Source organism: Magnolia sinica, chromosome 19 (assembly GCF_029962835.1).
Source record: "Magnolia sinica isolate HGM2019 chromosome 19, MsV1, whole genome shotgun sequence".
In the NCBI taxonomy this organism is placed as follows: domain Eukaryota; kingdom Viridiplantae; phylum Streptophyta; class Magnoliopsida; order Magnoliales; family Magnoliaceae; genus Magnolia; species Magnolia sinica.
In genome coordinates this window covers 2,497,359-2,513,315 of record NC_080591.1, presented here as the reverse complement: position 1 = coordinate 2,513,315, position 15,957 = coordinate 2,497,359, and the positions used below count along the sequence as shown (strand labels likewise).

At 39.8% G+C, this 15,957-nt stretch overlaps 1 protein-coding gene across 4 annotated transcripts in view; it reads left to right on the top strand.

Moving 5' to 3' along the window:
• The first annotated feature begins 1,050 nt into the window (after positions 1-1,050).
• Positions 1,051-15,957, top strand: part of LOC131235643 (protein MICRORCHIDIA 6) — a 39,683-nt gene continuing 24,776 nt past the window's right edge. Inside the window, exons 1-13 of one of the 4 annotated variants that reach the window (XM_058232906.1) lie at positions 1,051-1,281; positions 1,758-1,992; positions 5,843-6,211; positions 6,880-6,957; positions 7,065-7,099; positions 7,827-7,905; positions 8,026-8,115; positions 8,227-8,302; positions 9,200-9,278; positions 9,776-9,910; positions 10,985-11,083; positions 11,179-11,280; positions 11,419-11,565. In XM_058232906.1, the coding sequence (XP_058088889.1) occupies positions 5,851-6,211; positions 6,880-6,957; positions 7,065-7,099; positions 7,827-7,905; positions 8,026-8,115; positions 8,227-8,302; positions 9,200-9,278; positions 9,776-9,910; positions 10,985-11,083; positions 11,179-11,280; positions 11,419-11,565 (1,281 nt within the window). In that variant the 5' untranslated portion in view covers positions 1,051-1,281; positions 1,758-1,992; positions 5,843-5,850. The other 3 variants (XM_058232907.1, XM_058232908.1, XM_058232909.1) reach the window with 3 other exon arrangements.

Here is a 15,957-nt window from a genome sequence, read left to right as displayed (position 1 = left end):
AAAATGAAGGACATGGACCTAAAATTGAGCCACATCCAAAGCTCAAAATGGGCCCCACGGTGGCCCCATGATGTTCTAACTATGCCATTCAATCCCATGGTTTCCTGTCGTGCAGTCCACATGGACTTTGAATCGGCCTCATTTTCAGGCCCATGCCCTTATATGTGATGAAAAAACAGATGAACAAAGTGGATTTCTTACAAACATCAAGTTGGACCCCACTATGTATGATCCTATAGTTATTACTCCACGACTCTATGGTCGCCCAAGAGATATAATGAATTAATGTAGGACCCAACTTTGACCATACTTGCAAACCCGCCTTGATGTTTGCTACAAACCCATGTGATCCATTAGTTTTCACGGGTCATTTTCCATCGTGGGTCCAAAACTAAGGCAAATATAGCTTAAAGTGAGCCCCACAAAAGCCCAAGATGTTTCAACGGTGCCATTCATTCCCACTATTTCCTATCATATGGCCTGCTTGATATTAGGATTGACCTCATTTTTCGGACCACACCCTTAAATGAAATGGAAAACAAATAAAATGGGGTGAATTTCTTTCAAACATCTTGGTGGTCCCTATGGGCAACCCTCGCCTTTTGGGAGTCATCTCTAAAGAAAGAATGTTATTCATATTACTGAGGATGCAGGGTTACTTATTTTATATCCATGCATCTATCCATTTTTCTATCTTATTTTAGCATATAAGCCAAACAATAAAGCATATTCAAAGCTTATTTTTCTAGCTCGTTCTCTAGCAATAATAAAACTACTGTTAGAAACTTTTCCAGGGCAAAATAGTAATACTTGCGGTCAACTGTGGGTGAGACTGTCTTTTCCGTACTTAACAGAGTTATCTTTTAATAATTTAATAATTTGTTAGCGTAAAGCAATGAAAAGACCGATATGAAATAGGTAATTGGAATTTAGAAAATAATTAAAAAACATGGGGTTTTCTGTTCAATGGCTCAGAAGGCAGGCTATCATAATGCTTTTTCTTTTTTTACATATGCTGGTAATACCACGGGGCATGATTGTACTCCAGCTCTCCATCCCCTAACTTACCAAGCCTGGATCCAAGCCTTAATAGGCTGATCCGAGCCGCTCCCTGGCAGGCTCGGGCATATTGAATTATACAGCTGTCCAAAAAACATTTACAGCTGGCATAGTTCAATTTGAAGGCATATAAAAACTTGCCTTTTAAAAGGATAAACCAAGAAGGTGTACTTTTCATTTTTGGGAATCTTTAAACAGAGGTTCCTTATATATTTCTTCTAGGTATGAAAGTTTTTGTTGATCTTCTTCTCTTTTGTCTACCTCCTTTTTTATACAAAATCACACCAAAATCTCCAATTCCTCATTTCCATCTTTTAAAATTCATGAAAACTCAAACATCATCACTGGTATCTCTCTCCCTTTATCTCTCCCTCTGTGTGTGTGTATTTGTGCATTTCAATTCCTTCAAGATTCTTGTGATTTGGGTCTCTTGATATTTTAGGTTTGTGAGTCTGTTTGGAAATTTTCTCTTGCATGGACAGCTGGCTTTGCTCCGTTTCTTGAATTTCTGTCGTCTGCATTCATGGATTTGCATTCATTTTCATTTGTTTTTCTGGATATCATGCTTGTTTCTCCTCTCTCTCTCTCTCTCTCTCTCTCTCTCTCTCTCTTTGTGGCTTATTTGTACTTTGTTTTGTTGTTGTGCTCTCTCTCTCTCTCTCTCTCTCTCTCTCTCTCTCTCTCTCGCTCGCTCGCAGTTGGTTCTGATGCTGGTTTTTGCAACTGTGAAATATCAAGTGAGTAGCTCATGGGTTATATGTGGGAGTTGATGGTGCTGTGGAATTTAGCAATGTAGATGCAATTTGAGTTGGGAGATGATAGTCACACCCCCATGCTTTTGATAGCTACACCCCGTCCATAGGTGGCCTGCACTCTACGAAGGAGAAAAAAGGGGGGTTTATTGGTGAAAAGATTGTGCTTTATCTTGCTGAGGTGAGTCATTCGAGGGGGGTTCAAGTTCGGTTTTGCTTTTGGTACTGAAAGGGGAAGATTCCGTGGAAGTCTCACTGCATGAAAAGAAATGCCCACATAGTGTTCTGCCATTTGCCCAAGCGAAGAAAAGATTATGTGCTTCCATTGGCACACAAGAGATTGTGTGCTGACAGTTTCAACCATACATTCATGTTGGGTGGGATTCCTTATGCAGATTCAAAGTGGAAGTCAAAATGGACTTGGATAGATATGCCTCACACTTGCAATGAGAATCCACCCATCGGAGCATTTGCTGCATTTCTTAGAACCTTGCTTATAATTGGCAGAAGACCTGATGATATCCGACACAATTTTACCTAAAATGTGAAACCCCTCTCGTTTTATGCTTCGGATCAAGTGTTCCAGATTGCTATTTTTCGTGACCCAAATTAGTGCTCTTTTTTCTTATCATTGATTAAGTTAATGCACACTTATATTAATAATGTAGAGATTTATACATTTGTTTATTTAGTTATAATATAACACTAACTATGCGTGGTCTATAACAGTAACATTCATAATTTCATATATAAGCGGACCATGAGTTCATATATAAAGCTATATCGCACACGCAGTGTATGTAGTGGAGTGATGAACATGATCCAACCCCTAGTGTACTGTGTATTGGAGGAAGTAGCGTATCGCGCAACTGTTCCTGTTCTATGTACCAAAGTGACTTACAATCCATGTAACCTTGGTCCAACAAGTCGCCTTTAATCCTGACCATTGAATGTGGTGCTTGGAGGTGAGCTTGGCAATGGTGTAGAGGGTGAGAATGTCAGCCAAGGGCATGTGTGTCTCTTCCATTGGAAAATGTTCCCACAGCATGGTGGCATTTTTTAGAAAGTATGGTGTGGAGTGCATCTTCTCAGGGTATCTTTACACTCAAAATTCGTAGTTTTGATCATCGAATGGGCATCTTTGCTCAAAGAATTCAAGGGCTGGTTGGTGAGGGACATCAAGAAAGATTGGCCTGTTCTGGTGGTGGATTCTTTCAGAGGTCTTAAGCTTCAAATTGGCTGGTCTGTTCCTCCACCTGGGATCCTCAAGTCTAACATAGCAAGGCCTCAGAGTGTATTTGGGGCCAGCGGGAGTGGGGTAAGTTTTGAGAGATGCAGCAGGAAATGTGCTTTTGGCCTTAATGCAGGGGCATTTTCACACCGGGCTCGAGTGGGGTCGCCTGTGGAATACAGGGGCACACTCGGGGTGGGTGACCCATGTGATTTGGGGCCCACGGGGGAGGTCTTGTGTTTGAGACTCCTCATCGAGGGTGATTAATGCGCATTTCACACCGGGCTCGAGTGGTGTAGCCCGTGAGATGCGGGGACACACTCGGGGTGGGCGGCCCATGTGATTTGGGGCCCACGAAGGGGGTTCGGTCGAGGTCCTAACCCCATGAGATGTGGGGCCCGGGCTATGAGATAAAGGGATTAATTCGCCATGCTTCAACAGTTCGAGCTTTTAGAGCAAGTGGTTAATTGTCCTACATCAAATTGGTATTAGAGCGGGAGGTCTCGTATTCGAGAGTCCTCACCGGGGGTGATTAATGTAGGGGCATTTTCACACCGGCCTCAAGTGAGGTCACCTGTGGGATACAGGAGCACACTCGGGGTGGGTGACCCATGTGATTTGGGGCCCACGGGGGAGGTCTCGTGTTCGAGACTCCTCACCGGGGGTGATTAATGCACATTTCACATCGGGCTCGAGTGGGTTAGCCTGTGAGATGCGGGGACACACTTGGGGCGGGCAGCCCATGTGATTTGGGGCCCACGAAGGGGGTTCGGCTGAGGTCCTAACCCATGAGATGTGGGGCCTGGACTATGAGATAAAGGGATTAATTCACCATGCTCTAACAGTTCGAGCTTTTAGAGCAAGTGGTTAATTGTCCTGCATCAGGCCTTCTCGGTCCCACCAACCCTTATCCTTCAACATAGGCTTATGCAATTGTTTTGAGAGACGGCCTTTGCATCTTAGCTGCGAACCCATCGGCATCATTAGTTATCGAAGGTAATGTTGCAATTGTTTTTCAGATGGGCTGTTTAAGCCCAGTGATCTGTGGCCCTTTTGCTGTGTTTAATGAAATTAGGAAACCCTTTTTTCAAGATTAAATACTTCGTATAACTAGGTGAAAAAAGAGTAGTTGTAGTGCTGGCTATTGAAGGCTCAAATAGAGCGGATCATTGTATTGCAACTTCTGAACCCCTTTGATTTCCCTTGACTGAATTTTCTTTTGCTGCTTGCTCTAAAAAAAAAGTAAAAAAAAGAAACAGACAGCGGATTTGCTCTTCTTTCCCCCCCTTTTTTTTTCTCCTTTTCTTTTTGCTCTCGCTGTCTTGGCCTTCTGTAGAGAGTTTCTTCTTGCTTCTCAGCTTGCAGTTTTGCCTGGTTTTGTCTTTTTTTTTTTTTCAATAAAATGCATCTCATTCATAAAAAAATGCAGAGTTTGTGATTTTTGGGGATTCTGAATGTCTTCTTGGGTTTTAGTATTTTTCATGCTTTTTTGGTAGGTTGGGAGGGTGCCGTCCTGAAACCATCATCTGCGGGACTCTGGCCCAGGTTTTCTTTGTAGAGAGGGCATGCACTAATCTATTCAACTAGCAATCTGGAGGGTTTTTTTTTTTTAAATTTTTTTTTTAAATTTTTAAAATTTTTTTAATTCCATATTCTGATTCCCTTACCTCTACATGCCACCATATGATGTAGGTGCAATGCTTGCCATGGGGCACAACACGGGCTGAATTTTGGGCTAAATTTCATATAATATCATTTACCATTTTTGGAGGATAGTGGTGCTGACTTCAAGAAATGGTTGTTGATTTTGAAGATTCTTTGAATCTTCTGTGGATGATACTCAAGATTTACTATTTTTAGGTCATTGCCAATTGGTCAAATCTGTTCAGGTAGAGTTATTGCTTCATATAGATTACATTGAAATCAATTAACCGTTGGAAAATCTTAATTGAAGATATTAAGGATTTTGGGGTGTGTCTTTTAGGGTCTATAAAAAAGGGTTCTTCTAGGAGGTAGAGGAACTGCACTTCTAGAGTTTTATGACGTTTATTTAAGTATTTCTAAGAAGTGAAGAAGTTTCAATTTCAACGAAGTTGTCTATCCCTCTCCATTTGTCCATTCTTGCAATTAGGTTATCAAAATATCATGGAGTGTTTCCACTCGTGGCTCAGTGGTAAACACTGTGTGTTTCCACTGTGAGGTCATGGGTTCGAGAACCCACTGTGACATTCGATAATACCTGTGCATCAGGTGCCGTGACCTCACAGTGGAAGAGTGTGTGTTCTCATCTTTCAAAAATAAAAATAAATCACTGATTTGATAATTGGATTGCATCTATACAAACCAACGTGTGGGAAGATAATACCTGTCCATCAGGTGTATTCTGACCCTAAAATCAAGGCAGTCCACTCATTAGCTGGGTTGCATGTGCATTCAATGTGGACTGGTGGCATTTTTTGTTTTTGTTTTGTTTTGAACAGCCCATTGTTTCTATATCACATCTGATCAGTTGACTAGCTTATATTTTTAGGTTATATCATATACACTGGTTCACCCAAAGTCCCCCACACATCTTGTTGGCACATGTGAGCTCAGCGCTGGTTCAATTAAGAGATAAACCAAGTTCTGTCAATGCCTAAGTGTGGAATTCCTTCTTGCATTTGGATATGTAGCTGGTTGTGTTTTATGCAATCTTCAGCATATTGATACCGTAGCATTTATACTATGGATTCCGCACTTCTCTTTCTGGCTGCATTTGCTGAATTTTCAATCATCTTAATCAGAATTTGTGTGTTTACAGAGCTGGAGATGAGCTTTACAGACATCGTGGATTTATGCAGTGATGAAGATGAAGTTGACGTAAAACCTGTTAAACAGGAGCCTGATTCTGATTCTAGTACAGCTCAAAATAGAGGGTCCCATAAAGCTGAAAATGTTCAGCCCCAAAAATTCAAAGCACTAGTTACAAGGATAAGATCTAAGGAGAAAGGAAATTCAACTTCTATTAAAGTTGCCAGAAGTAGCTCTTGCACATCGGATCAGGAGAGTTCAGTTGTTGATGGGTCTAGCCCTACTTCTGCACCACATGGATGCTCTGCACCAATATGTCGACAATTCTGGAAAGCCGGAGATTACGACATTGGACAGGCCTCGAAAATGCGATTTCCAAGTATTCAATTGTTACATATATATCAGAAATGCAATGCTTTTCTTTTTTCTTTTTCGAGCAAGCAATAATAAAATATATTAATAAACATAAAAGAACCGAGGTTCTGAATTAGATGATTGGAAAAAAGGTCCAAGAGAACAAAGGGGGACCCAAAAACCATAAAAACAGGCAAACGACAAAATAGGAAGCACCGTAGGTTAGGCGGAATGTTTAACCTAGGGGCATTATACAAAAGTTTTTGCTGTTGTGGTTCAGAAATGCGAATGGTTACTCATGAGATCCTATTACCCCAAACAAGCTGGTGTTGCGTGTTCAAGATTTGGGTTCTTTATCAGGTGTATCTCCCCATGGCTACACTGTTGCTCAAAAGTCAGGCCAGACATGCATGAAAAGAAAAATGACCAGCTGTTTCGCCTGTTCATCAAACTGACCTGTTTCACACACATGTTAGGATCCACCCGATGAATGGGCTTGATGTTTCATGTGCTCCATTGGCATATGTGGGGAGAGGACTTTTAAATCCTATTCTGGCAAGTAGCCATAAAAGGGTTATTTGTGTATTTTATGAGGGACACTTCTCCCACTTTCAGCTTTCCCTGTTGAGTGTTGACCCACATTGCCACCTCCAATATTCTTTTTAACGCTTTGGTTTCTTGCTGATTCTGCAGATGGTAGTAAAACTCATTTGCGTGTCCATCCCAAATTTCTCCACTCAAATGCAACTTCGCATAAGTGGGCCCTTGGTGGTAGGCCTAATGGGTTTATATGTTTCACTCCTGCGAGTATTTTGCTCTTTTATTGCTGTTCCATTCAGTCCACTGGCTTATACTGTTGTTTGTTTTATATGTCGCAGCCATTGCAGAGCTGCTTGACAATGCAGTTGATGAGGTACTTCTCTATCTTTGATTCCAAATGGTCTATTGCCTTCTCCATTCCTTGAGTCTTAGCTGAAGTGTTTCCTGCTTAACAAAATCAGAAGAATGTATTTTGTCATAGAAGGCACTGTATGTGCTTCATTGAAAGAAACAATGTTTTTTCTTCAACCCAAAAATGGTCACATGAGACAGAGGTAACTATATGTGTTCCATTGAAAGAAACAGTGTTTTTTTTGTTGCCATTCCAACAATGGTGACACGTGTGCCTTTCTATTACCTAAGCTGCTGAGCTGGTGGTCCCCATCATGGGATTGGCTGGGCCCGATACCTGCCCTATCAGATAATCCTTTCCATTCAATAAACATGGACAATTGAAACAAATGGTCCACATTTAATGGGGTCTTAGTCGGATAGTTTGGATCATCTGATAAGGGAGACCTTCTGTGCGTCTCTTATCTACCATGGTGGCCAAAACATGAACAATTTGTATCATCAGAAAGTGGGATCACACTTGTGCAATTTACTGGGACAGCTGCCTGCTTGATCAAGGATTGTTTTATTTATAGTATTCACCCAATTTTAAATTTTTAGTTTCCATGGTGCGCGTACCTATTCTCTTCTACTTATTCTTGCCATTTTTACCTGCTTTTGTATCTTCAATCAAAGTCCAGTCATGTTTACAGCAACTGTATGACCATATGCTTGTGTCCCCCCCCTATCTGTGTGGTTATTTGGAATAGATACAAAATGGGGCTACCTTTGTCATTGTAGATAAAATCTCAAATCCACGGAACAGAAGTCCTGCTTTGCTGATTCAAGGTACTTCAAAATTCCTTGGTAGCTACATGATTTGTTGATATGGGTAACGTTGCTTCTTCTTAATCCAGAATGGACCTCCTACTGAATATTATGCCTTTAAAATCTGGGCTTGTAAATTAGATGATGGTGGTGGAATGGATCCAGAATGCATCCGGCGTTGCATGAGCTTTGGGTTTTCAGAAAAGAAATCAAAATCTGCCATTGGACAATGTATGTATCCTGCACCATTCATTGTTTCTTCTTCTTCTTCTTCTTCCTTTTTTTTTTTTTTTTTCTGATTTTCTTTTGCACTAAAATAGTCCATTTTTTTTTCTTTTTTAGATGGAAATGGTTTCAAGACAAGCACTATGCGACTAGGGGCAGATGCTATTGTTTTTACTCGCTGCATGGGCAGAAGGTAGTAATTTGACAATTGGAGTTTTAATTACTTTGTTCTACATCTTCTTGATTTTGCTCAACTTTCTAGTTTGGAGGATCTTCTCCGAAAGAAATAAAAAAAGAAAAGAATTTGCAGCCTTGTCCCATCTTTGGGTTTCCACTCCTGTTTTGCCAATCATTCGAAGCGGCTCTCATGATTCCTCAGTGAAAGTCAACAATTGGCTGCCTTCCTGACATCAAACCTAAGCAGCTATCAATGCAGCTATCAAATGCAAGTTAATTTGCTACCTTTAGATTGTAGCATAAGATGAACTCTATTTCTTGCCAATGTTTTCTGATAGAATTCCCCCAGAATTGACATTTGGTTGAATGTCTTCTTTTTGAACTTTTACTAAGCATTTCTCATAGTGTGGAAAATGACACCCAAATGAGTGGGGTCACAAGTTCTTTTTATTCCCACCCCAAAGCAACAATTTCTTGGGTGGAGTATCAGTTTCTGGAATATTAAAGTGATTCTCTATTAAGCTCAAACTTTATCTCCCAATCTCCACACTTTCGGAAATGAATTGCATAGTTATCCTATTCCTTTATGTAGGAGCCTTTGGGTTTTCTACATTTTGGGATGCATAGATTGGCATGCCTAGTGCATATATTCTGAGAGCGACATGGCTTTCCTCCTGTCTGTACATCCTATTCCTGTTAATGCAATTATTTATTTCACTTTACCATTAGTTCTGTCTACTTTGGATTTCTCATCCCCTGATTCTCCAACATCTCCCATGGACTTCACGTGTACATATATGCTTTATTTTCTCGTGAGGGTCTGATTTTAGGGTTAATTTTCATTCATCCTTTGATCCAATAAGTCTTATTTCTCTGAAGTCTCATTCTTATTCATAGCCTTCTTGGACATCAGGGTATTGACTCAAAGCGTTGGTCTACTTTCTTACACCTTTTTGACGCTAACTGGCTATGACAATATAGTAGTACCCATGGTGAGTTCGGCCACGAGATGCTCTTTTACTTTATATGGTTGGTGTCTCTTTGCTTGTTCAGGAATGATGACTGCTATCTTTTGTGAATCCATGTGATTCGTGGACTTCCCTAAGGGCCTGTTTGGATAGTGGAAGAGAAAAGAAAAGAAAAGAAAAGATAAACGTAATAATTTACCTAATGATGATTTCCACGAGCACTCAAACAGGGGTCTTGTTTGGATATAAGTGAAATTCTTCATGATTGTGAGACAATGCTCACCTTGTATCCTATGTTGCATAATGATTGCCATGTGGAATTCACTGCCTTTAAAATAAAAATAAAAAATCCAAACACAATGAAACATTCCCATCATGGGAAAAATGCTTCATTTTCCTATCTTTCCCTTTCTTTTGGCGCAATTTAAAACGACCCTAAGAAATTATGACTAATAGCCTCACAATGTACTGAGTGCGAAATAATTTGATTCGAATACTATATGGTGTTTTATTGCTTGTAGGTGGATTACGAATTCAATCCATCAACTAGCCTTTATGGAAAAATACTTCGTCCCAGTGAAGAGCATTTTTCTTCTAATTTGTCTACACTCTTGCAATGGTCTCCCTATGCCACAGAAGCAGAATTGTTGAAGCAAGTAAGCTGTGTAATTTCTTTGAATTTTTGATCTGTTTTGTAATGTTTTATTTGTTCAGTCATATGTTTTCCTTCAACAACATTGGAAGTATATGATATTTAGCTCATCATTTTGTCCAACTAATTATCAGGTCCTGATGCATCAGGACATAGCAGAGTGTCATGATGCACGCAGTCTGTAAAAGTGAGGGGCACCGTTTAGTGATCTAGACTGTCTATCTGTTGGAACCCACCATGGATGGTGATACTATTAAATATCTTCCACATTGGAAGATTCTAGCTATCAATCTTTGGTCCTTTTACTGGAATATTCATATATTTCTTTTCATTACTGTTTGTTGGCCACTAAATCATAGGTGTAGAATGTTTGAATCTGGATTTTATGGGCATCTGAAATCCATAGTGGTGCCCATCAGATCAATAATCTGGACCACAGACAATGGGTCCCTCTTGTACAGACTGGGCATGCGTGGACACTATGCATCCCAAAGCATTAAACTGTTCATTGTATCTTGGACTGTCGAATCGAGATAATTTTTCATTGAGCAGGCTTTTACCTAATTTAAACTGGAAAGCTATTGATCAAATATGAGCGGGTGGGAAATTGAAAGAAATGACACTGCATTTGTGATTGAACTCTGATGCCCCTTTTTTTTTTTTTTTTTCAAAATTCATATTTCATGTGTTTTAATAAGGAAGACAGTTTCCCTGGTTTGGGCATGGAAAGCTTCTGTTTGCGTTTGGCATCTTGCAAAGAATTGTCTGAAGCACTTTCACGTTCTCTTGGTTTTAGCTATTCTTGTTCTGAATTGAAGAATTTTGACATTTGTTTGGTTTTGGATGTGCACTGAATACTGGATAGAATTCTCAAAGGAATTTCAAATTCTCTGTTTTAGCTATGCTTGGTTGGTCTGAAGAACTTTGATCTTAGGGTGTGGTTGGATGTAATTAGTTGGCATCTGTAATGTTGATTACACTCTTTCACTCAACTTGGTGTCGTATTTTCTAAATCCTCTTTTGGTTTTTGAAATTCTTGAAACTTCAAATTCACACGTTCTTTGGATTAAATGAGCAGTTTGATGACATAGGTCATCATGGCACGAAAGTGATTGTGTTCAATATGTGGCTAAATGATGACGGGGATTCAGAGCTTGACTTTGAATCAGATAAGGAGGTTAGTAATATACACCTTTTGGCTTATTGATGCATCTCTCCTGTTCTTCTGTGGGATGTATCCTCATCAGAGTGCTTGTGACTTGTGGGTTGCAGGATATTATGATCAGCGGTGCTCCTAAAATAGTGGAAAGAGCAAACATTCCAAAGAAGCTTACCCAACAGCACATTGCTAATCGATATCATTACTCTCTTCGTGTAAATTTTCAATTGACTTCCTAATTTCAATTTAGTTAAAAAGTTCATTCCTTGTCATGTAAGTTTTGAATTGACCTCCTAAGTTCAATTTACTTAAGATGTTCATTCCTTCTCACACTATACTTTTGGATCCTGCAGCTGTATTCGTCTATCCTATATCTGCGAATGCCAGAGAATTTCAGTATAATTTTGCGCGGAAGAGTTGTAGAGCATCGCAACATTGCCAACGATATCAAATTTCCTGAATTCATCCTGTATAAACCTCAAGTTGGTGGAAACGTGGAGGTTAGTGTCATGTTTGTCATAAATGAAACATCACACTTCTGCTTGTTCCTTGTTTATGGAGGTGTTTGGTGGATCCTGTTAACTTGAATCTAACATGGCACAGAGCTTAAATTCGTTATGTTATTTGAGCAATCTAATTTCTATACATTAACAAAATGTTCTTTATTACCCAGTAAGAAGGTTCTGCTTAGGATTAGCTTCTAGACCAAGGTTTTCCGTAACTATAATGGTCACTGCCGTTACTGACTGTTACGGGGGTGTGACGGTCATTTGCCACCCGTAAAGGTTGATTTTTTTTTTTTAATTTTATTTTTGCCGAAAAAATTTAGAAAAATATGGGAAAAATCTCATTTAATTAGAGGATTGCAAACATGTATTCTTTTCTGGTTTTGAACATGCTTCTGATAGCATAGTAGTCACTCTTTGGTAAGAATGCTGCCTTGGCCTGTTTGCTGATTTTATGAACTTGATAGGCTTGGATTGGCTGCAAAATGCCTATATTTCATTTCCTAAATATATTTTATTAATGATTCAATATAAATAAAGATAATATGAGCATCAATGAGATGATGATGAATGCACTAAAAAGGTACCATATACTTTATTAAGTTTTTACTTGTTAACAATGGAGAATGGATAATGTTATAAATAGAAAAATACTATTATTATTGCAGAATTATAATTTACAGCACACTATTTATGTCACTTACACACACAATCAACACTAGTCAAGTACTTTAGTCATCAATCTTGCTCTCCGTGGTTGATTGACCTCCACGTTACCGTTATCCTACTGTGGCTGTGGAGTAGGCTCTGCATCTCTATAGTAATTAGATCCTATGGGGAAGACCTTATCAATGAATCCCAAGGATGACTGACCATGATCCTCATTGCCACTAGGTATCTGCTGTATGGAATCCAATTAGAAAAAGAAACCTACTTTTCATTTTTAATTTTTTTTTTTTTAAAATAGTTTTTTCAATAATCATAAATAATAAATTCGAAATTACAAGAAAACAAAGGAAAATGCATTAAAAAAACCGATCTATTGCATCTTATTGTAGATTCAACCATTCTACATGTGTTGCAACCATAAAGCATCAAAATAGAAAAAAGAAACCTACTTTCAATAAATTTTTTTGAAAATTTCAATAATCATGAACAATACATCTGAAATTACAAAAAAAAAAAAAGAAAAAAAGAAAAAAGGAAATTGCATTACGAAAACTAGTTTATTGCTTAGTATTGTAGATTCAACCGTTCTACGTGCGTTGCAACCATAAAGCATCAAATCAGAAAGAAACCCTACACTTCACTTTTAAATTTTTTTCAATAATAATGAAAAATACACTGAAATTACAGAAAATTTAAAAAATAGGAAACTGTGTTACGAAAACTGATCTATTACATCTTATTGTAGATTCAACCATTCTACATGTGTTACGGGCTCTATGCCAATTGCCGTCACCATTACATAATCATTTTTCTATGCCACAAGATCATTTAGGGCATGTTTACAATGGTAAATGGCTGGAAATGGGTAATGATTATTCACTCTGGTAATTGTATGGTGACATTCCCTAACATTTCCGCAATGATGATTTTGTTACATTGTTTGTTTTACTCGGAAATTGGTAGTTTTATACTGCAAAAATGTAATGATTGCAATTTACTTACTTCCTTTACAATTTGAAGCGGCTAAAACCATCGCTGACCACTTGATGCGACTAAAATCACTGCCCAAGCAACATGCCACTAAAATCAATCACTCATTTGATTCTAATGGCTCATGGAATATGCGAGGATCGCGTGCAATAAATAGAAAGAAGATAATACAGAAAAACCCAAAACCACAACCACACAAGAATACAAGATATACTGATGCAGGATGTGAATTTAAATATGATATGCAAGATTTCAGGCTTAGATCACACCAATTCAGAAACAATCACACAAATTCCACATCCCACATGAAAATCCAAACATTCAATTAAAGGAGAATCTATGCGGATCTAGGCCTACACACATTAGGGCTGGATCAATGAAAATTATGAACCAAACAATACTCAAAGGGAAATAGAAATCAACTACACATGCATAAGAATCAGTCCCTAATCCAAGGGATTCCCCAATCTCAATTCAAGGAACCCTAAGATGAGAAAAGGGGCAAATCAATTAGGGATAATGTAATTTAGGGTTAGGATTTATGAAATTATGTATAAAAGAGAGGAAAATAGGAAGAAACCTTAACCCGAGATAGTCCTTACGTGTGAACAGCGAGACAGGTGCAGGCGCACGTGCGCCTGAGGCTGGCCGCACGTGTGGTGGGGGACGGAATCCAGAAACGGATTCCTAGGCCTTGGTCGGCCAGGCTTGGGCTGCAAAACCCCCAAATCTGACGTCGATCCGAGCTCTGGTCTGAGTGTGGTGCTCTGCCGAAGTTTCAACTCGGCTGCGGGTTGAAATTTGGAAACTTGCTGTAATGAAGAAATCTGATGCAACAAAAGGGATAAATTCGAAGTATGGATGGTGGGGGAAGATGGAAAAAAAAAGATGGAGGATGGGGGTGAATCGGGATCGATGTGGCTTCGCACCACGGTAGTTAGCCCTTCGAAAAGGGAGGGCTTCGCACCCACTTTTGAATTCTTCCACAACTCATGAAGAGAGCAGAAAAATAAAGCAGGAATTTTTTTTATTAACTTCAATGAATCAAAAAAACTACAAGGGGTGTCTATTTATAGGGAAAATCCTATACCCAAAAACTCGCACCATGTGCACAACCTATTACTTGACGATAAAGTAAACTAAAATAAAAACCAAATAGAGAAATCTAAAGCGTTCACAATGTTCTAAATAATAACAATAAGCAAAACCTAAAATATGAAATCAATAAGACGAGTGGGCCACGATCATGAGATCCCATGATGGGCTTTTCTTGACTATCGGGCCCACTTTTTTTGAACCAAAATTTGTCTTCTAACTAGAGGCTCTCCCTGGACGTCGTCATCGAGCCAGATCGATGGTGGGGTCCTCCTTCTGCGTACGTACGTGCGTAGGGGTGGTGGTGTGCGGGCGTGCGTGTGCACGATATCCTCATCAACTCTCTCCGGCTGCGAAGATTTCGCCACTGGCGAAATAAAACTCCTGAACCGCATTAGGATGTCGGGATGAAGTCTCTGAAGCTCCTTAGTGAGCCACGCGCTGTCTGAAGTTGGGCGTGACTTCCATTTAACTAGGTATTTCTGAAACCCGTCATCCGACATGGAAATTATCTCATGGTCCAAGATATCCTCTATTTCCTCTCTGGGTGTGTGAAGGCTAGGTATGGGAGGCAGAGGCTGGGATGAAAGGTCGGGAAGAGGCCATGGATCTAAGGGTAAGGCTGGGGCATCAAGATGGGTGGGCGAAGGGCTGGACAAAGTATCAGTGGGTCCGTGAAAAGCAACTAAATCCTCCACATTGAATGTGGAACTAATTCCCATGGAAGGTGGAGATCTACCTCATACGCATTGAGACTGTTTCGTTTTATAATTTTGAAGGGCCCAGCGCTACGGGCGAATGGCCCCTGGAGGGTACCGCTCGAGCCTGATGTGGACCATCACAGTCTCCAATATTGAACTCTTTGAAACGTCTATGTAGGTCTACAGAAAATTTGTAATGTTCATTACTAGTAGTGATCTTTCGCCTGATTTCTTGATGCAATGAATGTATGTGATGCGCCAAAGACTCTGCCGACTCTGATGGCCTATGGGACAATGACATGGGGATAAGATCAATAGGCTTCTTAGGCTTATAACCAATAACGACTTCAAAAGGACTTGGACCTGTGGACCTATTAACAGAACTATTGTATGCAAACTCGGCTATGGGTAGTACGGCGTCCCATGTCCTGGTATGCTCCCCTACTAAACATCGAAGTAAACTCCTTAGGCTCCTATTAACCACCTCAGTCTGGCCATCGGTCTTAGGGTGGTAGGCAGAAGAAAATTGGAGCCTAGTATTCATCATGTGCCATAATGTCTTCTAAAAGTAACTCATGAATCTCACGTCACGGTCAGACACTATGGTTTTTGGTAACCCATGCAATTTGACGACCTCACTAAAGAACAGCTTGGCAACATGAGAGACATCGGAGGTCTTAGAATAAGGAATGAAGTGAGCCATTTTAGAGAAACGGTCCACGACAACAAATATGGAGTCATGCTTTCGAATAGTCTTGAGAAGTCTAAGCACGAAGTCTATACTGAAGTCCTGCCAAGGGATGAATGAGACTGGCAAATGTGTATATAATCTTGTATTCTGTTTCCTCTGCTTTGCCAGTTGACAAGTACGACATTGCCCTATAATTTTGGCCACGTTCCGCTTGAGGCTTGGCCAATGAAATCTATCCTC